General features: G+C 43.6%; 1 protein-coding gene across 5 annotated transcripts in view; it reads left to right on the forward strand.

Annotated features, from left to right (window-relative positions):
* The window catches only part of TNFRSF11A (TNF receptor superfamily member 11a), a 98,527-nt gene that overhangs the window by 35,153 nt on the left and 39,699 nt on the right, over positions 1-23,675 (forward strand). Inside the window, exons 6-10 of one of the 5 annotated variants that reach the window (XM_019937184.3) lie at positions 333-424; positions 2,406-2,519; positions 5,373-5,425; positions 7,516-8,275; positions 20,484-23,191. In XM_019937184.3, the coding sequence (XP_019792743.1) occupies positions 333-424; positions 2,406-2,519; positions 5,373-5,425; positions 7,516-8,275; positions 20,484-20,824 (1,360 nt within the window). In that variant the 3' untranslated portion in view covers positions 20,825-23,191. Of the gene's footprint in view, positions 1-332; positions 425-2,405; positions 2,520-5,372; positions 5,426-7,515; positions 8,276-20,483; positions 23,192-23,675 lie in introns of those variants that run through there. The other 4 variants (XM_019937185.3, XM_033837816.2, XR_012325464.1 and 1 more) reach the window with 4 other exon arrangements.

Genomic DNA, 23,675 nt, shown 5'->3' on the forward strand with positions numbered 1-23,675 from the left:
TTTGAAAAGATTTTCTGTGTTTTCAGCTTCGAAAGGGTATTCATCCAAAGTTTATCACTTAGCCATGGTAATTGAATTTGGAATCTTCTTTACTGAAGCCACCAGTCTTTTCTCTTTTGGACCATGCTCTCAGAGTGGTTCTTAGAGAACACTGGCAGTAGTTACTATTGGCTTTGTCCACCTTAATGATGTGTGGCTAGACACTGGCAATTCAAACATCCACAAAGACCTGGTTCCTCTCCTGAATGAGCTTGCAGTCTAAAGGGATAGGACCTTTTGTAGTTTTAATAAGAATATAAAACCAAAGCACTTTCCTACCTTTCCCCTCACAGCTGTACCATTCTTGGAGAGACAGAAGCACTTCACGGGACCGATAAATCAGATGTGGTTTGTAGTTCTCTTCCACCTACAACACCACCAAATGGTATGTTGAATAGAGCAGGTTGGTTGGGTAGATGTGCCCCAGTCTAGTCAGCTCTTCTAGATTTCTCCGGAATTACATGCTATATCCAGAGGCGTCCATTTCTCCCTTTTCATCTCGTCCTATCCATGGTCAGCTCAGTATTTCATTTTTATTAGTATTTTAATTCCAGATATGTTGTTTATTTGATAATTTTCTACTGTGGAATGGATAACTAGTAATTTATTCGTATGTGCCAAAAAAAGGAATGGATAACTAGTAATTCATTCGTATATGCCAAAACAAGAAAGAAAACTGAGGTGCAAACATAAATTAAAATGCCCAAATGTGATAGGATGGTGGGGGTCACAGTGGTCACAGTAGGGTACCTATGGGAGATTTTGGTCACCAGCCAGAGTTAACAACTTGTTAGAAGATAGTTATCATTATTTCTGGAACATCCTGTGGATCAAGTCAATCTCAAGTACAGTTTTCAATGATTGACAGAAAGTTGACAGTTAATGGCGGAAGCTGCTTACCCAGGTGAGCGAGATGCTGTGAAGGTGGGTCCAGGTATCACAGCACAGGAGGAGGCATAAGTGGCAAGAAAACCTTTCTAATGAGGCAAGAGAACCTAGGCCACAGAGCGATGGGGTTGATGAACATTGACTAAGAAAATCAAGGCCTTAGCTTTGACATTTTGGCAAACGGGAGAACGTCAAAGCGTTCTGGATAAGGAATTGCACAGTCAGAGCAGCATTTTAAAAAGACCATTAAGAGGACATTCAGAATAACTGAGGGAATAAAAAACTGTCTTAAAAAAAACAGAAGGAGAGGACTTCCCTGGTGGCGCAATGGTTGAGAATCCTCCTGCCAATGCAGGGGACACGGGTTCAAGCCTGGTCCGGGAAGATCCCACATGCCACGGAGCAACTAAGCCCGTGCGCCACAACTACTGAGCCTGCACTCTAGAGCCTGTGAGCCACAGCTACTGAGCCCGTGTGCCACAACTACTGAAGCCTGTGCACCTAGAGCCCAAGCTCTGCAACAAGAGAAGCCACGGCAGCGAGAAACCCACGCACCGCAACAAAGAACAGCCCCTGCTCGCCGCAACTAGAGAAAGCCCGTGTGCAGCAGCAATGCAGCCAAAAAAAAAAAAAAAGACAGAAGGAGAGGAAAAGCAAGAGTCTGGAAACCAGGTCATGTAAACCAAGAGCTTATAATATAAAGGTACTAGCATTTAAGTGATCAAGGGGGGATGAAAAAAAATGGTTGAGGCCACACTGTGTTGTAGATGAAGTACCTGAAACACTTTGCAGGATGGCTGTGGTTCTGTTCTCATGACCAGCAAAACCCTGGTGCCATGTTGTTATTTGGAAAGAGATTTGATAAGGGGCGTCCTTTTGCCTCCAGGGCCCATCCACCTAGACAGAGTGAAGTGTTCTGTAGGTAAACAAAAATGATGGATGGTGTGCACATCCCTATTAGAGTTGTTCTCAAGTAGAAGCATTTAAATATGGTCCTGGGCTGGCGCCTCAGAGAGAGCTATGGCAGCCGGCAGGACCGGGCTGCACCGTCGATTTCACCCTTCGGAACGGGAGCTCTTCCTGACAAACAGACAGTCAGGGCCGGGGACCTTCCTATTGTTCTTATTTCACACCAACACCCTTGATTCTGGGGTTTGATTGAAAGGGTTATGGGTTTTTTTGGGAAGGTGGTTGTTTTTTTGTGGGGGGGTGGTTATGCGGCTCTCTCACTGTTGTGGCCTCTCCCGTTGCGGAGCACAGGCTTCGGACGCGCAGGCTCAGCGGCCATGGCTCACGGGCCCAGCCGCTCCGCGGCATGTGGGATCTTCCCGGACCGGGGCACGAACCAGCATCCCCTGCATCGGCAGGCGGACTCTCAACCACTGTGCCACCAGGGAAGCCCAGGGTTATGTTTTTAAATGGAGAAAGTAAAAATAAACAGTCTTTAATGCCATTTTTCTCATTTTCTTCCAACACAGAACCACAGATTTACTTGCCCAGTTTAATTATTCTGCTTCTCTTCATATCTGTGGCATTAGTTGCTGCTGTCATCTTTGGTGTTTACTATAGGAAAAAAGGGAAAGCACTAACAGGTATTGTGTCTATGGTGGGTTTTGAAAATGAATCTTAAAGCCAATAGATACATTTCTAGGTGTATGCTTTGAAGAGGCGTATATTGCCCTCCGACTGCCTCTGGTGATCTGTTTAAACTAAGGTGACACACGCTTTATACCTAATTCATTGTTCTCTGGCAAAACAAACAAACGAACAAAAATCCATTGTGCCTGTTTATGTATATGCAAACAAAAATATTCTAGGTGCAGGAAACCAATGACTGTTGTATAGATTATATAGTGTCAGATATACAGAGGTTGCATTTATCCTAGAACACAAACGTTTTTAATTACTTAAATTTAATTAATTACTTAATTAAAACAGAGACAAAATGTTCAGGTAAATGACAGATGGAAAGTTTTGACTGGGGTGTTACCCTGATAGGTGAATTTAAAATTCTGAAAATAAGTGGTCTTATATTCAGTAAAATGCAGGTGCTCATTCTTAGAATGAATAATCAAGTGTCGTCTTGTTTATTGGGAATAGTTTTTCCACAAAAAAAAAATTGTTTGATAGTGTCTTTTAACATCACATCCTGTTTGACTTTTTACTACAAAGCTACAAAGTATAATTTTTAAGAAACTGTTCAAGGCTCCACTACATTTCCTAAACCTAGTGCACATCATTGTCTTTTGAAGCACCTGTGGTCTCACCATCCTTTCCCATTTTCAGTTGCTCACTTGTTTTGTCCACCTCTGCTTTGCTGTGATTCCATCAGTTCTCTCACAGTCACATCCATAGACTTCATGAAATCCTGCATATCTTAGTATTTCCATTAACATTCCATTGCCTAATGTAACACTGGGCAATCAAAAGATTAAAGAGGGAAGATGGTGACTGATGATGCCAGTGTTAAGCAGAGAGTATTTGAAGAGGAAAAGTTAGAATTAACTTTTTAAAAAGTCTATCATTATTGAATATTGTTATTTAATGCAACGTCACCTCCCCAGCATCGGAACTGGGGATTTGAATAATGCATGTTCAGAGATACTGATGGATTGCTTACTCATATAGCCATGTTTTCATGAGATAAACAGACTCCCAGTATTTTATTCTTTAGTTTTTTTCTCTGTGATAATCTCTTTTGGCCATATCTTACCAATGGCAAAGGCAATGGGCCTGCCCGTCACTGAGTCGGGATGTGTGACTGTCAGCTTTCTCGTCATCCCTTCATTCAACACATGTTTTTTGGCCACCAGGGACTGAACAGACACTGGGGTCTCAATACTGAGCAACACAAACAGAGCCAGTGCCCTCATGGAAGAAGCTTCTCTGTGAGCAAGGCAGGGATTGGCCCATAGAATGAGGCTGAGTGTGGAAAGGGAGGTGCAAGAGCTCCAGGGGTGACAGAGTTGTCTGTCCAGCCTCAGGTTCATCCAGGGCCTCCCAGGGCGGAGGCAGGGGACCTGAGATCTGAAAGACAAGTTGCAATGAACTAGCCCAAGGGGAGCTAAGGAGAATCAAAAGCATTCCATGCAAAGAGAATTGCATGATTGGAGGGAGCAGAGCAAGTTGGGGGGATTGGAAGGTTAGCGCAGCTGGAGCAGAAAGTCAGAACCAGTGTGACTTGAAACTGCTAAGAAATGTGCTCCCATCCTGAGCAGAGGGAGCAGAACAACCCTGTGGTTTTCGTATTTGGCTATTTTAGTAATTAAAACAAATTTGGGGGGTACAGAAAGAGTGGATGCAGACCCACCAGTAAGGAGGGCTTTTGCAATCAACCAGGAGAGAGATTATCATAGTAGTTATGAGTAATTACCACCTCTGTGTACAAATGTTATTTTTAGTATCATCTGTAATTGTCTAGTCCTGATCCCTAAAAGGAAAGAGCTGCAACTTTCCTTTTATTTGGAGTATCTTTATTTTTATATAATTTTAAAGTGATAGAAAATAAGCACAAATAATAATGATGATGATAGTCGTCACTGACATATTAAATATTTATCATGTGCCAACACTGCTCTCCATATTTTATGTGTCCTAAGTCTCCACAGCAGCACTGAGAGGGAGGTATTATTATTTCCCCCGTTTTATGATGTGGAAACTGAGGCTCAGAGAGGTTAAATAGACCAGGCAAGGTCACATAAGAGGCATCATTACCTATTATGATGATGTCATTATCATCCAGTGGAAAACAGACAACCTCTTAGCTTTAGTCTTTATAGTGAATTCAACATCAAACATTCAGTGGAGGTGGGAAAAAATTTTATCTTTGTATTATATACATTCATAGATTTTTTTAATTCATAGATTTGACCTTTTAAGTTTCATCAGTTCTATTTTAAAAAGTTAAGGAAGATATACTTTGTACATGCCACAGAACATATTCTTCTTTCTTCTGAGAAGCAGCAGGGTGTAGGGGAAAAGGATTCGGGGCCCGCTGGAATTCAGTGGGGCCTGACACAGCATTCTGGCATGCACTTTACTTTTATCATACTTATATTTGTGCTAAGTCCCCTAGACCCACGTCACCTTTGTTCCCCTACAATACCTAACAGGGTCCCTAATAGTCAAAGAAAAATTGCTAAGGGCATGAGAATGTCTATAGTCAAAACAGCAGCTCTGACAGCCCTCAGATGTGCCTGAAGGTATTCAATGGAACATTAGGGCATCATGTTTGGCTTTACATAGATCAAAAATTTCTGTGTTTAATAGGAGGAGGAAGATGGCTTTAGTCTTTAAATTGGTTGATTTTCTTTTAAATGTTTCACTCTCAGATTTGCAGACGATTTTGTTTAAAGACAATATTGATCTGACATAGTGGTCAATAATACTGAATTAGAAATAGGAACTAATAATATGAAGCGCTTATCCTTACTTTGTTTTTCTAGCTAATTTGTGGCACTGGGTCAATGAAGCTTGCGGCCGCCTAAGTGGAAATAAGGTAAATTTAAAAGTCTTAAGTGCCTCCTTTAAGTACTGTTAACAATTTGGGGGAATTCCCTGATGGTCCAGTGGTTAGGACTCGGCGCTTTCACTGTCAGGACCCAGGTTCCATGCCTGGTCGGGGAACTAAGATCCCACAAAACCGAGTGCACGAGGCCAAAAAAAAAAAAATTGGCTGATATAACTATTATTAGTCAAATATTGAGTCAAATTGTGAATGGGTACTTCGTTGAGAGGATGGAACCTCAAATCCCAGGACTGATCCCCACAGAGTAACCCAAAGCCCAAGTCAGTGCTCATCCTAAATGCTGTTTTCTTTGTATTTCATTCCATTTCTGTCATCTCTCTGCCCCATGTATTATTTATATTATTATTTTAGTGCCAATCTCTATGGCCTAGGACAGATTCCTAGGAGGGAAGAGCAGTCACATTCCTGTACTCTGTAGTTATTTTGGTGGCTTTTAATTTTGGTATAACTTCAGAATTGTAGGAAAGCAGTGAGATAGTACAAAAAACTTCCACCTGCCCTATACTCAGATCCACCGATTGTTTATATTTTCACATTGCTTTATTATTTGCTCTCTGTACGTTTGTATATGCATATGTATATTTTTTCTCTTGAACCATTTTTTAAAAATTTATTTATTTAATTTATTTATTTTTTGGCTGCGTTGGGTCTTTGTTGCTGCGCGCGGCTTTCTCTAGTTGAGGCGACTGGGGGCTACTCTTCGTTGCGGTGCGTGGCCTTCTCATTGCGATGGATTCTCTTGTTGCGGAGCACGGGCTCTAGGCATGCGGGCTTCAGTAGCTGTGGCTCACGGGCTCTAGAGCACAGTCTCAGTAGCTGTGGCGCATGGACTTACTTGCTCCCCGGCATGTGGGATCTTCCCGGACCAGGGCTCGAACCTGTGTCCCCTGCATTGGCAGGTGGATTCTTAACCACTGTGCTACCAGGGAAGCCCTCTTGAATTATTTTAGAGTGTGTGGCAGACATCATGTTTCTCTACCCTTAAATACTCATGTGAATTTCTTAAGAACCAGGACATTCTCTTATATAACCATAGTACCTTTATCAAAATCAAAAAATTTAGTAGTGGTACAATACTATTATATATCAATAATTTACATTTGATCTTAAAATTTCATTAATTATCCCATTATATCCTTTAGGTCTAGGTTCTTAGGTATAAAGATATATACATTTTTTAAATTTATTTTTTTTTATTTTTGGCTGTGTTGGGTCTTCGTTGCTGCATGCAAGCTTTCTCTAGTTGCGGCGAGGGGGGGCTACTCTTCGTTGCGGTGCTCGGGCTTCTCATTGTGGTGGCTTCTCTTGTTGCGGAGCACGGGCTCTAGGCACGCGGCCGTCAGTAGTTGTGGCTTGCGACCTCAGTAGTTGTGGCGCACGGGCTTAGTTGCTCTGTGGCATGTGGGATCTTCCCGGACCAGGGCTCAAACCTGTGTCCACTGCATTGGCAGGCGGATTCTTAACCACTGTGCCACCAGGGAAGTCCCTAAAGACATACAAATTGTAAACCTTGAGCTCATACTGATTTCTCCGATTCTGGTCCCAACACTACAGGATTTATTGTAGTCTTTCTTTAGCTGTATTTGAATCTTCCCTTCTCCACCAGTAAGAAACCCAGCTCCGATTATTCTCAGTATATTTACTCAGTTCCAGAATACACAGAAAGTAGTTTCAGAATCCCTAAGCCGTACCACAGCGAAAAGCAAAGCTACTAACCAGAGTTCAATATTTGTTTACAGGGTTTTTTAAAAATTTAGATTGAGGGTATAGACAAAATCCTGTGTTCTAAAGTTATTTGGGTCCGCTCTCCCCCTTGCTTCAGTGTAAACAAGTTATCCCATTGGAAATGCAGTTAGATTCATCTGATTCTGGTTGTACTCTATCTGAGGGTTCTCCCCACCCCCTAATCTTAAATAACCCAAATAAAGCGACATAGTGAGTATTCCATCTGTACTTGTTATGGTGGAAATAATTACTCTAAGCACCATTTTCAGCCACGTTTAGCAGACCCATGTGCTAACATCGCTGGATTAATGCTCTGCCTTCTGAATTTGAATCAGCAGGAGTCCTCAGGCAGCAATCTTAGCTGCACTCGTGTGGAAGCCCCTAGTCAGCGTGAAATCTGTGAGGGTGTCTTACTGCTGACTCTGGAACAGAAGATGTTTTCTGAAGATATGTGCTGTCCTGACAGTGGAGGTGCGTGTGCAGGTGGCGGTCCCTGTGTGCTGGGAGAAGATGCCGGGATGCTCACCCTGGTCAGCGAGATTGAGGGGGACCCCTTCAGGCAGATTCCCACGGAAGACGAATACGTGGACAGGCCCCCCCGGACCCCAGACTCTATATTATTCTTCACTCAGCCTGGAAGCACATCCACACCGCCTTTCCCTGAACCCCTGGAGGTGGGAGAGAATGACAGTCTAAGCCAGTGCTTCACTGGGACAGAGAGCTTGGTGGATTCCGAAAGCTGCCACTTCGCCGAGCCTCTGTGCAGGACTGACTGGATTCCTATGTCCTCCGAAAAGTACTTGCAAAGAGAAGTGGAGGGTGGCAATTGCCCCCACTGGGCAGCCAGCGCCAACTCTGCAGATGGCTGTGCAGGCTGCAGGAGCCCTGCTGGGGAGGACCGGGAACCCCTGATGGGTTGCCCCCAAAGTGGACCCTTGCCCCAGAGCGCCTATGGCATGGGCCTTCCTCCCGAAGCAGCTGATGGGGCAGAGGCGGGAGGCCAGCCCACGGATGGGGCTGAAGCACGGCTTCCCAGCTCCACGAGGGGAGGTCCTGGCTCTGGAGGCCCTTCCGGTGAGCAGCCACCTGCATCAGGTAAGTGACTCTGCTGCTTTCTCCCTTCTGAGCAAAAAGGCCTGGTCTCTGTGCAGTATCTGGAGACAAGTGTCATGTGCCGTTCAGGAAAGAGGGACAGTAACGTGGGAAAAGTTCAGCTCGAGCATTTCCTCCTGATAAGCCTCTTTACAGGCTGGGTTTTGAGTCAGTCCACATGTTGGGTTTGTGGATTGTACCCCTGGGGCTCTCTCTCTTGGTTTATACGTGCCCCATGCCCTTTTGCATTCAGGCTTCTCACAATGGGATTAGACCTCAAATCCCCGCATTGACCCCTGAAGACAATGCCAACATTGACCACAGGACTGGCTGAAGGCAAGGCGTTCCCTCAGATTTCCGGGTTTGGGTTTTTTCTTTAAAGCGACCTAGGCCTCAAATTTCCCCCTAAAAAAGCTGTTATAAATTTCAGGACAGGAAACAAAATTGTTTAGTTAATCGTTGATTAATTAATATTTATTGAGTGTAGCTTGTTGATTCTGGGCCAGATTAATGAGGCAGTGGCTGTCCTTTGATGCTTTTTATGAGAAGCCCCTTTTATAAACACTGCATAGGATATATTTATGGAACCAGGAGGATGGCTTTACAATTTAAAATCATTATAGAGATTTATTGCTGCACCACTGCTTGAGTGTGAATAGCCCACCAGTTGTAATATTATAACTTTTCTGCGAAGGTAGAACAATCCTCTGTTTTATTATGTAGTTACAGGGGACTTTTCTGCTGATGGTGAGGGCTTTCTCTGGTTCCGGGGATTATTTGCTGTATTATGGGAAGGGGGTGGTCAGGGATCTCTGAGAATTTTCTGAAAGCTATAGACCCTCTCTCCAGAAAAATGAATATATGCATATGTACTATTTAAGGGGCTTCACAGAATCCTTCCAAACTCTAAAACCACAAAGCCCGTTCATGGACCACCTTTATCCTGGGATGCTTTTTCTTTTTCTTTCCTGCCTCTTTAGTTAGACCGCCACTGGGTCTAGCAGCTGGTCTTTGAATTGTTTTATAACCGTGAGGTAGCTCAGTCGGGCCCTAAATGGAGACTGTTTTGCCCCATGCTAATGGTGGCTCCTGCCTCATTGGGTAGAACAATGAATTTGAATCTGTTCTCCAAGGTCTGTGGTTTTGCCGCAACTACACAGATTCACTGAGGTGTAAATTCTCTCTCAGTTCTCAGTCCAACTGAAAGGAGGAGGTGGGCTTGGGGATATTTTCCAAAGAACTGATGTGTTTTTCCTCCAGAAGACCTCAACTTATTTTTTCAAAGATTTTAAGTAATTTCCGTGTCTAAAAGTTTGGCTCTATGGCTCGTTTGTATTGTTCTCTTTCTTTTCTACGGGTTAATTTTCTTCCCACTGGTTGCACACACAGAGAGAACACGAGTATTTGGGGGTGTGGGGAGGAGGGAGGCGGAACCTCAGTTTGGCAGCTGCCACGTCTTGTGACGCTGCCAGGGGACAGACCTGTTTTTCAGTTGCTAACATCAGGAAGGTGATGTTTGCTGCTGTGTGAAAGGCAGCAGCAGTTCTTGGAAGAACAGCACTGGCCAAAGTGAAGGAGATCAATGTTTTCGTTGTGTCAGGAAACCAAAAAGGCGGATCCGAGCTCTCCTATAAGGAGTTAAAGCAGTGCCCATCTCTGCTTTTTTTATCTTTTTTTTTCTCCAGCACTAAACATCTAGGCATGGAAAGAAGAAGAAGAAAAAAAAAAAAAAGCATGTCGTCAACTAAGTGGTATTAATCTGCAAAAAGTTGACACTGCTTTTCCTGTCTTGATCTGGTGCTCAGCCGTGTAAAACACCCGTAGAGAGTTGCCGGCAAGGGGCCAAATTCATGTTTGCTTGAGGAGTAGCAGCCGCCAGGCTGATTTTTGAGGCTGTGCAGGTCTCTCCATAATTACTTCTACATAAACAGGCCTTCTGATTCCTGGTCAAAATAGCACTTTCTCATTATTGCTTTTTTTTGGTCATAGTTTATCTTCTATAAAATGTGTGAAAGAGGATGGAGCTTGGGTGGGGTTAATTCTACATGATCTCCTGAAAGCCACTGTGCTCTCAGGACTTGAGGGAGGTGACCTTTTTATTGGCTTTTGGATTTTTATATGTGAGTATTTAAGAAGAAAAAAACTTACAACCAAATCAAGTGGTTTCTGCAGAAATGACAGGGTTGGGCGCCACCTAAGTAGGGAAAAGTATCTCCTTTGCACCCAGCTTCCTTTTGAAGAGGATGATTGTTCTTCAAACAGCTCCACAAGCCTATCTTTCAAAAATAATACCCGACGCTAAGTCGGTGTTAGCAGTGTCACAGCTCTTAAAGCACAAGGAGGGTTATCAGCAAAAACCAATGAAAGGGGAAAACATACTTGTGGTTTTGTTTTGCGTAACCATGTCTTGATTTACATCTTAAATTATCCTGATGACATGACGGTAGTTACCTTGGTTTTAAGCCCTTTCACCTGGAGTTTGGAGAATTCTGTATCTAGAAAATGATGTCACGTGAAGAAACAACTTCTTATGATTAATGTATCACTAGTTGGCCTGTGACTTGCTTCTGGCTCCTGAGATCACTTAATTGGTTCAGACACTTCTGAACTGGAGAGAGGTGTTTGTTCCCAGGGCCCACAACGATTCTTCATGAGCACCAGCTACATGATTCTCTATCAAATCTTTATTGAGGGTCCACTGAGACACGGAGACTTGGAAAAGCTTGGAAAACAAGTAGGGATTGGTGCTAGGGAATGGACAACACAAAAAGAATCAATAATTTGAGAAAGCAATGCCCTCCATGGCCAGCCCGCCTAAGCTGCAGCCTCTTCACCTGCTCACCCACCTAAGTCTGGCCAACGCCAGCCTCAGCCATTTTTAGTGGGAATCTCTCACTTTCCGGCTTCTGCACTGTAACAGGCCTCCCCAGGTGTGGCCACCCTGTCCCCGCACGGTCCCCTTTTCCAGAGCACCCAGCTCCTCCTGACCTTCAAGTCCCAGCTCAAATGCTGCTTCCTAAACCAGGGATGCACGTTGGCTGCCTGGGTGGCCACTCTCCCCTTCCTCAGCAGCCCCTCGTAATTCGTCTTGGCATCTTTCTCACCGAGCCCAGCACACTCACACCTTTATCAACAGCCATCTTCAGGCAGCCACGAACAGTCAGTTGGTAGGAATTGCCGTGACCTTCACCACTCCCGATCTTCTAGTCTCTCCCATGGCAGCTTATTCACAGTATAAATGAATAAATGTTCATAAGCTCATTCATTCATTCATTCATTCCTCCATCCATCCAGTCATGAATAACTAAAGGAATAAGAGCCCATAGCTTCCTGTTTGTTCCCTAACTCACTCTCAGCCTCCTACCTCTTCGGTCTGTTCAGGGGAGCAGGGGGCCAGGTAGGGGATGGAAGGATGGCCGCTAGCTGTCCTGGGCAGACTTAGGTGTCCTGGGCAGAGGAGGCAGAGATGGCAGAAAAAAGGATGCGCTGGTCCATCCAAGTGGCATAGACGTACCTAGGCTAATGCCTGGGAGCCAAGGGCACTGGAGGATTAGGGTACATGCCTGACTCCCACATCCCCCACCCTTGGTCTCCCATCCCTGGGCCCCACCCCGTCCTGAAATGACTATTCTTGACCATCCACTTCCATCCTGAAAGACAGATAAACGTTCTCTTACCTCAGTTTTCTTCCCCTTCCTCCCCACCCCCTGAGCAAAGGACAGTCCTCTGTTTCTAACTTTCTTCTCTCTCCTGTTGCAATGCCATCCACTAACTTGTGTTTGACTTTTAGCTAAGTATCATAAGGGCAGGTATTAGCTCACAGATTCTATAAGTTAAAAATATTTTTTAATTCAGTTATTTGGTAATAAAATTCAGCATTCATTGATGCTAAAGGTCAATGCATTACTTCAAAATATGAGAAAAATTTGTTCACTATATCTTTTAGTTTAGCCCTACTTCCCTTCCTTCTCTTCTAATTTTGGAAGGGTTTCATTTGTCAGCCATTCTAAGTAATTTTCAAGCATGATTCAGAATGGAACTATTAAATACTGTTTCCCTTCCCATATCATCATAGACCCAGTTTCTTCCAAATGCCTGAAACAGATCTTGCATTTCCATAAAAAGGAAAATCACATGAGAAGCATATGGGTTAAATATAAAATAAGTTTTTAAAAAATTCCAAAAGAACCCAATATAGCCTGGGTAATTTGAGTGGATTTGTGTATATTTTTAGTTCTTTTCCTTGGAAGAAAATCTACATGACAATTGGGTGATATTATTTGCTATAGTTCTTGTGATTTAATATTCATACGTTATACATTTTAAACAACATAATAAGCCTTTGAGAAGACAAGTATGCATTACTTGCTTAAAAAATGTAAATTGTGTCAAGGATTGGGTTCTTAAAGGGAATTTTGTTCTCTCTGCCAGAGAAATAGGGATTCCATGGGGCCTGCTATTGCAAAGCAGGGACTTAGCAAACTATAAACATCTTTCTGGTCATGATGAGATACTTACTTCATTTATTCATTGTTTCTGTTGACTTAAAATGCTATTTTTAACTCTCTCAAGTGACCTGAAAATTCTTCCAGGTAAGTCACGTTAAATATTAATGTTAAGCCAACCAACCCATTTTAAATGTTAGAAACTCTTCAGATTTTCTAATTTAATAAAAACCCTCATGTCATGCTAATTCTCAAATCATCCTTTTGGGTAGCCTTCACATAGAAGTCTATCAATCCCCTTGTGTTCAGAGACACATTAAGCCTGTTCTGACATCCTGAAGGTTGCATTTTTATCAATGACATTATAGGTATTAGTTACCAGGTGCTGGCTAAGTGCTTCGTGTAGGTATTACCTTCCCACTTCCTCACAGGAATCCTATGGGCAAGTTCCTCGCCCAGGACCACACAGCGAGTCAGCGATGAAACCATGACTCAGCTCTCTGATTCTGAAGCCTATGCCTTCAACCATGGCACTGTCTCCCCATAAATCAGTGCCAATGATGCTGATTTCATTTGTTTACCATGCGCTGGAGAATCCTCAGTGTGCTGTAGAATAAGGGCAAACTCGGGCTGGGATCATTGGCTCCTCAGGCTGAGCGCAGGGCAGTGGCCAGGCCAGGCCCAGAAGATTCCATGGGAAGGGGCGCTAGTGTCTGTGCAGGAGGTGATGGCTACTTTGACCTCTGAGTCCCCTTTCTTCTGCCAGTTGTCTCAGGAAGTTACTGTTTTCACTGTCACCGGTTCTTTTGGAAGGAAAGCTCTTTCTTCCACATGCCTCCAACCCCATCTTTTTTTGAAAGTAAAATAAAACTAAAATAAATGCCAGAGGCAGCTTGCTGGGGAAAGCTGGCGGAAAGCCAGCTCCGGAGAGTAGGGAAGAGGGAAGTGACGGGCCTGGCTTTGCTCGTATTCCCAGAGGTCTGTGGACTAATGGGACCTATGAAAGCCTTGAGCCTTCTTAAGGCATCTTGGACAAGCCTCATGCACCCCATCCCTCCCTTTCCACATTCCCCCCATAACCAGCCACCAGCAAGGGAGAAGGTCTCCCCTGACATCAGAACGTCCTGAGGTTTCCTTGGCTCTCAGCGGAGAGGGCTACCCCTTCCGGGCATGTACCAACTGCGGAAACCCGGCAACCATGCTGATGAGGGGGCCCGCAGCACCCACCTTGCTGACATGGGGTCCTTTTGACTTGCCATCCCAGGGCCTTGCCCTCTCAGGTCCGTTCACACAACCGTGTAAAACCCTCTGAAAGGCAGAAAGCTGATTTCAAGGAACGATTGTTTGTAAACAAGGACAGTTCAGGACTGAGGCGTAATACAGGGTAAGGATATTACCAGCTCATTCAAAACCTTGACCTACTCTAGTGCTACATTCAACTAGCTGCTGACTTGCACGATGAGAAATGAGATGGTGGGGGATTTGTGTAGAATTACATAGATGAGTGTGCAAACCAGAGACAGTCAGAATGATGGATTATTTCAGCAAAGAAAATAAAAGTTGGTTAGATTGCTAGAGGTAAGTGCCCTTTCAGTCTTCAAGGTATTTTGAAGTCCTTCAACAAGACAGGGATGGAAAGATAACATGACCGCTCAGTACGTTTCCTAAATCTCGTTTCCTGGGGAGTTGCATGAGCACAAACATTACATTCTGGGAGTAATAATGCCAGCATTGCACCTGTGAGAAATTCTGTGCTATTTCCCAAGCATTTTCAAATCCACTGTCTCGTTTGACCCTATGCCATCCTGCTGGCTATTCACACATTCATTTATGCATTCATTTATCATATGCCTGCTCTGGGCGGCTGCACGCTGCCAGGCTAGCTGGGCTTGAAAATTGATGCTCATTTCATAAAGAGCAGACCGAGTTGTTAGGTAGTTTGTCCCAACTCCACAGCTAGTGGAAGCCGAGCCAGGGCAGGACCAGAGCTTTCAGGGTCCTGCACTCTCCTCTGTCCCAACCCCATTTCTGTCCCTCCTGTACTCAGGCAGCCACTGAAACCACCACCCTTTTAGTCACCAGTCATGCTCTTCAGAGAGTGAAACACCACTCTAAGCTGCTGAAACCTCTTTGCTATTGAAGTTGAGACAGGTGAGACTAGGATGCCATGGATGTTAGTAGGTTACTTGCAGGTGAGTCTGTATTGTGATGAGGCTGGAGAAAGAAGCCTGGACAGTTTTCATCCCTGAAGCCATGTCAGTCAGTAGAGGGGGAAAAAGAAGTAAGCCTGGAATGCTCACATGCGGAGGAACTGCGAGCTGGTGTTTATAATGCAGCCAGCCTGGCACAGAGGGAGCACGCGGTAAATTCTGGATTTGAGGTGTTCCATCACTATTAGTATTATAATAGTGATCTAGCTTAATCTTAATCTAGCTTCACTAGATTAGCCCACATCCCCCTAACCTCTGCAGAGTGACCTGACGGAAGCCGACAGCACACTGTTACTCACAACTAATGGGTCACTCTAGGACACCCCGGACCTTCTGCTCCCGCCCAGAGAATGGCCGCGCTTACTAAAATCCATAGATCTGCCCAGTCTTATGAGTGTGAGCTGATCCTGTTGTAATTTAAAACTTTAACTGTTGCATTAACTGGTTAAAAAAGAAAAAATGAAGTTGATAAGCAGGAGAATTATTTCTATGAAACTATTAAGTGCTTCAGGAAGATTCAGAGAATGAGCTGCTAAAATCTTTTTGCTGTTGAAGTTGAGAGGGTGAGGTGATGAAAGGTTGAGGCAATAAAACTCTAGAAGGATTCTGCACTTAGACTGCTTGGCAGCTGGCTTGGTTCTCATTTCACTTTAAAGAAACCAAAACGAGATCGGAGGCAAAGCCTGACAGGTATAACTGATACAGTCAGCAGACCTTTTCTCAAAGGGACAAGCCTCAGTTCTCTATCAGAAAGTGGGTGTTGAAAGTTTTATAGCAGGTGGCAAGTGGCTTGAACACCAGGGAAACATATCATAGAGTCCACGTTTTAGGAGCACCGGTGGGTAGCCTCTGCAACTCAGAGTTTTACCGAACATTGAGTTCTTTATCAGTAGAGAAAATTAGATTGGCAAGTGTGTCTGCAATATTGAAACATGTCCAACTTATAAGATGTTACCTCCAAAAAGAGTAGCATTAAATTAGAGTATCAGTGAGGGGGGGAGGGGGAAACAGAGCAGCACTCCTTATAGCTGTCTGCCATCTGCTACAAAGTTTCCAGAGCCCAGTGAAAAGTGAATATATGAAGCTCCTTGTGCAAAAATTAGTAAGAATTTCAAGATGATGACAACAGAACGTTAAACAAGCACGGGCCCTGTGCGACTGCACAAGTCACATGCCCCTGAAGATGGCTCTGCTGTCACTTACTGTTACTGGCAAATAAGTAGAGCTTTTTAAAGTTTTGTCTGTACCAGTTTACTACTCTCATAAAAGTCAGTGTGAATGGAACAGACTTGGACTTGATCGAAGGTAGTTTTTGTCATTAATTGTACTTTCGATGAAGAAACACATGAAGAATAAAATTGAGAATCTCATACTCTTTCTAGGTAGCTTTTCTTTACATCCTATTTGTCAGGAGTTGAAAGGCCTTTTTTTGGTCCTCCCCTCCCTACTGTGCCCCCCGCAAGAATAATACTCTTGATCCAGTCTGTGGATCGAAGAATTATGAAATGTTTAAATATATTTCTTAGGAAAAAGGGTTTGAGTTCCATTTTGGAAAAAAAATAGAAAATAAGGATATCGATCCTATAGAATATATCAGAAATATATTGTTGACCATGAGGTAAAGGCATGGAATGAAATTTCATTTTTTTTTTTTGGTTTTTTGGCTGCATGGCATGTGGGATCTTAGTTCCCTGACCAGGGATCAAACCCATGCCCCTTATGTTGGAAGCGTGGAGTCTTAACCACTGGACTGCCAGGGAAGTCCCCTGGAATGAAATTCTTAAGAAGAAAAGTTTAACACAAAATCTTGATGTGTAAGATAATGGTTTAAAAAAAAATGGGTTTTTATCTGAGTTCAGACAAACTGAAGATTCTGATGAGGAAGGTAAACAACAATGGAGTCATGATGATGATTTGTTGGAAAATAAAATTTTAAATGATGGAGAAATTATATATACCATGACATAAATAGATAAATCCATATGAAGAGGACAAAAAAGATATTAAATTCAAGACCATAAATCAATCACGCAGTGGCTAGCACTGCCCTGTGTGTAGGTTTACAAGATACTGAGAAACAACAGAACCATGTTGTTCTTCAATGTTGTAATAATAAAAAGCTAAAGGAATTATACCAAGAAAAAAAATCATACTTTAAAGCAACTTAAATTTGCTGCTCTTATTAAATAACCATGGTATTTTTTTATTTTTTATTTTTAAACAGTACATTTTAAATTGGAATATGGTTTATGGTACACACATATTATTTTTGATTTCTCACTTTGACTTTTTCTGTTAACTAGTGATCCCTCAACTAGGAAGACTTCTCCTGTGTTAGTTATTACGCTCATTCATGCTGCTGCTGCTACAGTAGAGACCTTATATCAGCTCTCAGTTAGCAGTTGTTGAGTTACTTGAAAAAGTCATTTACAAGTTCACCTCTTCAACATCTTTTGAAACTTAAAACATATAACTTGCATTCACACATTGATTTTTTAGTATAGGGACATATGTGTTGGCTGCATATAGTTTCCTGAGCCTTTTTCACGTTAACCACACCATCTTAACTTCCAGGCATAGCAAGTCTGAATGCAAACTCCTTCTGCATTTTTAAAGTCTTTTTCACTTTTTCTTTTAACAGCTGCCTTGTCCATGCCACCACACACCAGTCCAGCAGCTTGCTGATGTCTTTTGTTTTGCGTTTAGTGGCTCACATTTATTTGGGTCCTTGCAAAGCATTCAGTTTTCTTAGAAACATTTGCCTTTTTTTCACACTTACTTACATTTCGCAACTTTACATACAGACAGACCTTGGAGATACTGCAGGTTCAGTTCCAGACCACCGCAATAAAGCAAACACCACAATAAAGTGAGTCACACGAATTTTTTTGGTTTCCCAGTGCACATAAAGTTATGTTTACACTATACTGTAGTCTATTAAGTGTGCAATGGCATGTCTAAAAAAATGATGTACATACTCAGTTTAAAAATACTTTATTGCCGGGCTTCCCTGGTGGCGCAGTGGTTGAGAGTCCGCCTGCCGATGCAGGGGACACGGGTTCGTGCCCCGGTCCGGGAAGATCCCACGTGCTGCAGAGCGGCTGGGCCCGTGAGCCATGGCCGCTGAGCCTGCGCATCCGGAGCCTGTGCTCCGCAACGGGAGAGGCCCGCATACCGCAAAAAAAAAAACAAACAACTTTATTGCCAAAAATGCTAACCATCATCTGACAATGCAGGGTTGCCACAGACCTTCAACTTGTAAAAAACGCAGTATTTTCAAAGCACAATAAACCCAAGAGCAAGAAGACAAGGTACACTTGTATTTCATTAGATTTCCTAATAGGTTCAACTAGTTAAAAACAGACTTAAGAACTAACTTGGTAACTGGTGAGAGCAGAAAGACATAGGCATAATAGAGAGTAGACCTGTAGCATAGAGTATGCTCGATGTTATGAACACCTATGTTTTTTAAAAATTTTTATTTTATATTGGAGGATAGTTGATTCACAATGTTGTGTTAGTTTCAGGTGTACAGCAAAGTGATTCAGTTATACATATACATGTATCTATTCTTTTTCAAATTCTTTCCCAATTTAGGTTATTGCGAACGTTGAGTAGAGTTACATATGCTATACAGGTCTCTGTTGGCTATCTATTTTAAATATAGTAGTGTGTATATGTCAATCCCAAACCCCCAATTTATCCCCCTCTCCACCTTTCCCCTTTGGTAACCTTAAGTTTGTTTTCTAAGTCTATGAGTCTATTTCTGTTTTGTAAACAAGTTCATTTAACTTCACTTAGTATGATAATCTCTAGGTCCATCCATGTTGCTGCAAATGGCATTATTTCATTCTTTTTAATGGCTGAGTAATATTCCATTGTATATATGTACCACAATGGATTTTCTTTATCCATTCATCTGTTGATGGACATTTAGGTTGTTTCCATGTCTTGGCTCTTGTAAACAGCACTGCAATGAACATTGGGGTGCATGTATCCTTTCCAACCATAGTTTTCTCTGGATATATGCCCAGGAATGGGATTGTGGGATCATGTCTGTGTATTTTAGAGGGAATGGAGAACATGGGTCAATCTGACTAGTTAGTGAATGGAATACTAGCTGTACTTGCCCAAGTCGCTTGGGGGAATTAATAGGCAAATAAATCCCTGCCACCACCCATCTAGGAACACCCCCAATACAACTGCCAACGGGAGAAGGAGTGTGAGTCACAAATCCTCCCTTGTGACTTTCAACTTGTTGCTCATATTTGAAATCTCTATTTTCATTGAAATCCCTGTAATGGGCCACTGTGCTTGTCTCAGGATCTCTGAAGGTACCCTGTGGGTGCAGGGAAGGCTCCTGGTATTTCCTGTATGCTGTTGGTATTTCAGTGAGACCATCCAAAATATGCCTTCCACATTTGGGAGAAATCTCTTCATGGAGAGTAATGACAGAAACGATTTTATTTGTGTAAGTTATTATTAAGCTTTGTCACAACAGAGAAGAAAAAAAAAAAAAGATGAGGTTAATAGTGAGGCACTGTTTTTATGTTCACCTTCCCTGGTCAGACTGAAAGATTCTGCTGGTGATGCTGAGTGTTGGGGCATTTCTGCATCTGCTTGGTTTGTGGCATTTATTTTCACCTGGGTCATTTGTAGAGCATCAGTCTTTGACATAGGAGAATAAGAGGTAGTAGGTTTCCTAACATTTGTTGAACTTTGTTTGTTTTTCAAAAGGCCCACTAATTAAAGACTGGCTAAATCCAGTCACCCACAAAAAGTGATGACAGAACCCCCTGAGGACAAAACACCTCCCAGGATTGAAGGAAAGAGTGATTTGTAAGATTGTTTTTGTTTGGTTGGTTGGCTTTTCTCCATTTTAGTCTTGTGAATCTCTCTTTTTTCTAGGAGTTTGAAAAAATGTTAAGGAAATTAATTTCTGCTAAATACTGAGCCCGGGTGGCCCCATGGCCCACCAGGGCTGAGCTTAGGGACCTCTCCAGGGAGGGTGAAAAGATGTGAAAGAGTCTGGTCAGAGAGGAGGCTGGGCTGCGGTGGGCTCCAGGGTCCTAACAGGCCGCAACCTTCGCTCCAGCCTTTGCTTCCCTTCCTGATGCATTTGACCATTGCCGAACCACTGGCTGTGTTTGCTGCGTTATCCATCACGTGCGCACACCCTTTTGCAACATCTGAATCCCGGCCGTGATTCTGCGATGCGGGCGGGCTCTCCTGCCAGTGTCCCCCGAGGTCATTGTGGCCAACGACAAAACCTGAGGATGGCCCACTGTCTTGCTTCTCTTCCCTCGTCTTCTTTCTCTCTCCCTCCCTTTTTCCTTCCTCCACCTCAGTCAGGCCCGGTGAGACGGCAAAGGAAGGAACCACGGGGAGTGCCCCATGCATTTTAGGGGATGGGTGGGTGAGGAAGGGCCGCCCGTGAGAGGGCCGGGGCGCCAGCGCCCCTCCATGCATTGGGAAACTTTCCTCTCACAAGACCAAGTTCTCGCCCAGAACTGATGACTCACCCTCTGCGTGTTCTCTCTTCCTCTCCCCTTGTAGGAAATGTGACTGGAAACAGTAACTCCACGTTTATTTCCAGCGGGCAGGTGATGAATTTCAAGGGCGACATCATCGTGGTCTACGTCAGTCAGAACTCGCAGGAGGGTCCGGCAGGGCCGGGCGGCTGCGCGGGGGAGCCGGTGGGCCGCCCGGTGCAGGAGGAGAGCCCGCCGTGCTGCGACTCGTTCGCCGGCCTCGGGCCGCGCTTCCCGGACACGTGCGCCGGCCTCGAGGTGGGCCCGGGGCTGCAGGAGCGAGGCGCCCCCGGGCCCGACAAGGCCTCGCGGCCGGTGCAGGAGCAGGGGGAGGCCGAGGCCGGCGCGCCCGAGACGCGGCGCTGAGCAGCCGAGAACCCGCTGCGGTTGCAGCCGGGCGGGCGCGGAGCTGCGGGCCTTCCAGCCCGCCCTCCGCGCCGCGCACATCGGGAGCCGCGTCCCCAGCTGACGACGCCGCCGCGCACCCGTGCCTGGGCGGGACTGAGGGCGGGGCCTGGGATGGGGCGGGGCCGTGGCCCCAGAGGTGTGCCGTTGAGCCCCTCCGTTTGGTACACCTGCGTCAAATGACCGGACGTTCTTTATCCATCTTGTTCTAACTAGAATCGGCGACTTTAAAAACAAACAAGCAAACAGAAGTACATTTGTTATTACTACTCACTTCCATCCACGGTCACGTGTCTACTAATTGCACAGGTACACGTTGCTCTCTTCTGTTACTCCACTTTTTACCTCCTTCTAGTTTTTCTTCTTCCACTTCCACCTCCCATTATTAGTTCGTCAGTAGTTTGTCTCTTTACGACATCTGTTTTTATGGCCGTCCTGTTCTATTTGGATCTGTATCCCTTCCCCCACCCCGTCCTCCATGTTTGATATTTGTATTTCACTGTCTCTCATAACGTTTCTCTTGATATTGTCCGCCCTTTTTTCTTTTTACTATTTCACGATTTTCTTGAAAGGTCTCGTAAGGGTGACGGTCTTCTTTATATGTTTTCTTTTGGTCCCTTCTCACAAGTAGATGACTGTGTTTTGGTGATGGCGGGGGCGGGGAGAGGTGAGGAGTCTGTACTAAGCACTTTTGGAAGAAGGCTAGAAATGTGAAGCCTGGGGGGAGGCTCAGAGAACAAGAGGAGGGACTTTTAGCTTTCGAAAACTTTTCTGAGTTCTCAGTTTTCTAAAGGAAGGAAAAGGGGAAATCCCATTTTCACCCTGAATGTTTTTTAAGTTTGTGTCAATTTCTAGGCAGCACTAGGCTGCAATTCGTGTCTGCCTCCTTTACTCCATCTCAAAATGGTTCATTTCCCCCGGGTGAATGTAGTACCCTTCCCAGCAGAGTCACTCAGGTACTTGGGAAACTAAATCTCAAAAATCCAAGTTGCTGCACTTGGCATTCTTATTCTTGATGTGTCCCTGGAAAAGGTGTGGAAAATGAGTAGGTCATGGGATGGCCTGCACACACGGTGAAAGGAAGGTGCCAGGAAAGTTCAAGAAAGGAAGAATAAAGTTGTGCATTTGTTTTCTTTCTAAACAAGAATAGCATAAATGTGTTTAGGCAGTAGGCACCATTTTCTTCCTAAAAAATCGTGTATCTGTAATTTAGCCTTGTAGAAGTGGAAAACATTCTTATTATTTTCCATGCGTTTACATTAAAAACCCAAATCCTTATATTGTGAACTTAAGAAAACTTATCATAGAGGTGCTTTTCTCTTAGCATCAGTGCTCTTGTGAGGAAACATACAATGTGAGTCAGAGTGAAAGGAATTACCTAGGATGTTTCATCTGTTGTGGCCAGTGAGCATTTGTTCTCCTCAAATACTAAAGTTAAAATATCTAAGCACATTAAAATTAATTTTGCAGATCTGGTTGGTTTTAAGAGTGGTGATAGCAGTCACTGTCCAGACTTTAATGGCCACAAATGCCCAGCTGAAGGGAATGAATGATCGTTGATCACTGGTTTCTCCCTGTCGGTTGCAGGTCTCTTGGAAATGCTAGAATAGTAGCCATCAATTATGACTTTTAATGGAGAAGCAGAGGTGGTTCTATAATTTATGGGGCTTCTTAGCTGACAAGAAAAACTGCAGGAAATAACTGTGTTGCCAGGATGATCCGTTGGTGGGAATTTACTGTCTGTGCTGCCCTTTTAGTTCACATCCATCCAAAGAGAGATGTTATAAAAATGGAAGAAGCCGTTAAACCTTTTGACATATTAAACAAAGTATAGTTCACAAAGGAGAAGGCTGAGCTAAAGACCCAAGTTTCTACTGTGACTGTCATCATCTCACTAATACTTTCCTTTTCTTTCCTATAAAAAGGCACTAATTTTTGACATTTTCCCAAACTAGAGATAACATAAGGATGCTACAGTGAATGTTAAAGTATTTTGAGATCCTTAAATAAAAAGTGCTAAATAAATACATAAGAATCTACTTTCAGAAAAAGGTAGTATTCTTTCCCATGCTGATCCCTACTAATTCTATATTGATCCAAAAACAATTAAATGATAGGAGGTATATAGCAAATATAGGTCTGTGTCTGTGTATTATAGAGATGTATATGACAAATGTAAACAGAATGAAATGAAGACAATAATGAAAAACTGGGGAATGTGATAAAGAGATTATTAAACATATTTGATGATAAAAAAATTTTTTCACGGCTTGTTTAAACAAAGCTTTTTGTGAAATAATGATCTGACTTCTTTCTGATCTCTATGATGTACTGTGGTATCAAATGTTGGTTATATGGTGTCACTGGTGGAAACCTCAACAAGAGTTGGGACAGAAAGTGCCTTTTTTTAATAATATATCTACCATTGATCTCATAAGTAAAATTCTTTAAAATGTAGGTTGGCTAGGCAGTGAAAGAGTTGAAATCGAAACGGAGTCTAGTGTTTTCTACCCACACCTAATTCAGCTGTCAGAAGTAGGAAGAATTAATTTCTTCTCTCTGCCTGCAAGCACAAAGAGTAGTTTGAATGTGAGGTATTGGAACCTTCCTATGGCAAAGGAAAAGAGGGCTCTTGCTGTGTAACAAGCTACCCCAAAACTCAGTGGTTTAAAACAATCACCATTGATTTAGCTCCCAGCCCTGTGGGTTGGCTCAGCTTGGTTGGTTCATTAGGCCTGGAGGAGCCCAGCTGGGCTTGCTGACCTGCGTGCAGTCTGCAAGCTGACTGGCTCGGGGAAGGCTGGCTGGACTG

The sequence above is a fragment of the Tursiops truncatus genome, chromosome 13 (assembly GCF_011762595.2).
Source record: "Tursiops truncatus isolate mTurTru1 chromosome 13, mTurTru1.mat.Y, whole genome shotgun sequence".
In the NCBI taxonomy this organism is placed as follows: Eukaryota; Metazoa; Chordata; class Mammalia; order Artiodactyla; family Delphinidae; genus Tursiops; species Tursiops truncatus.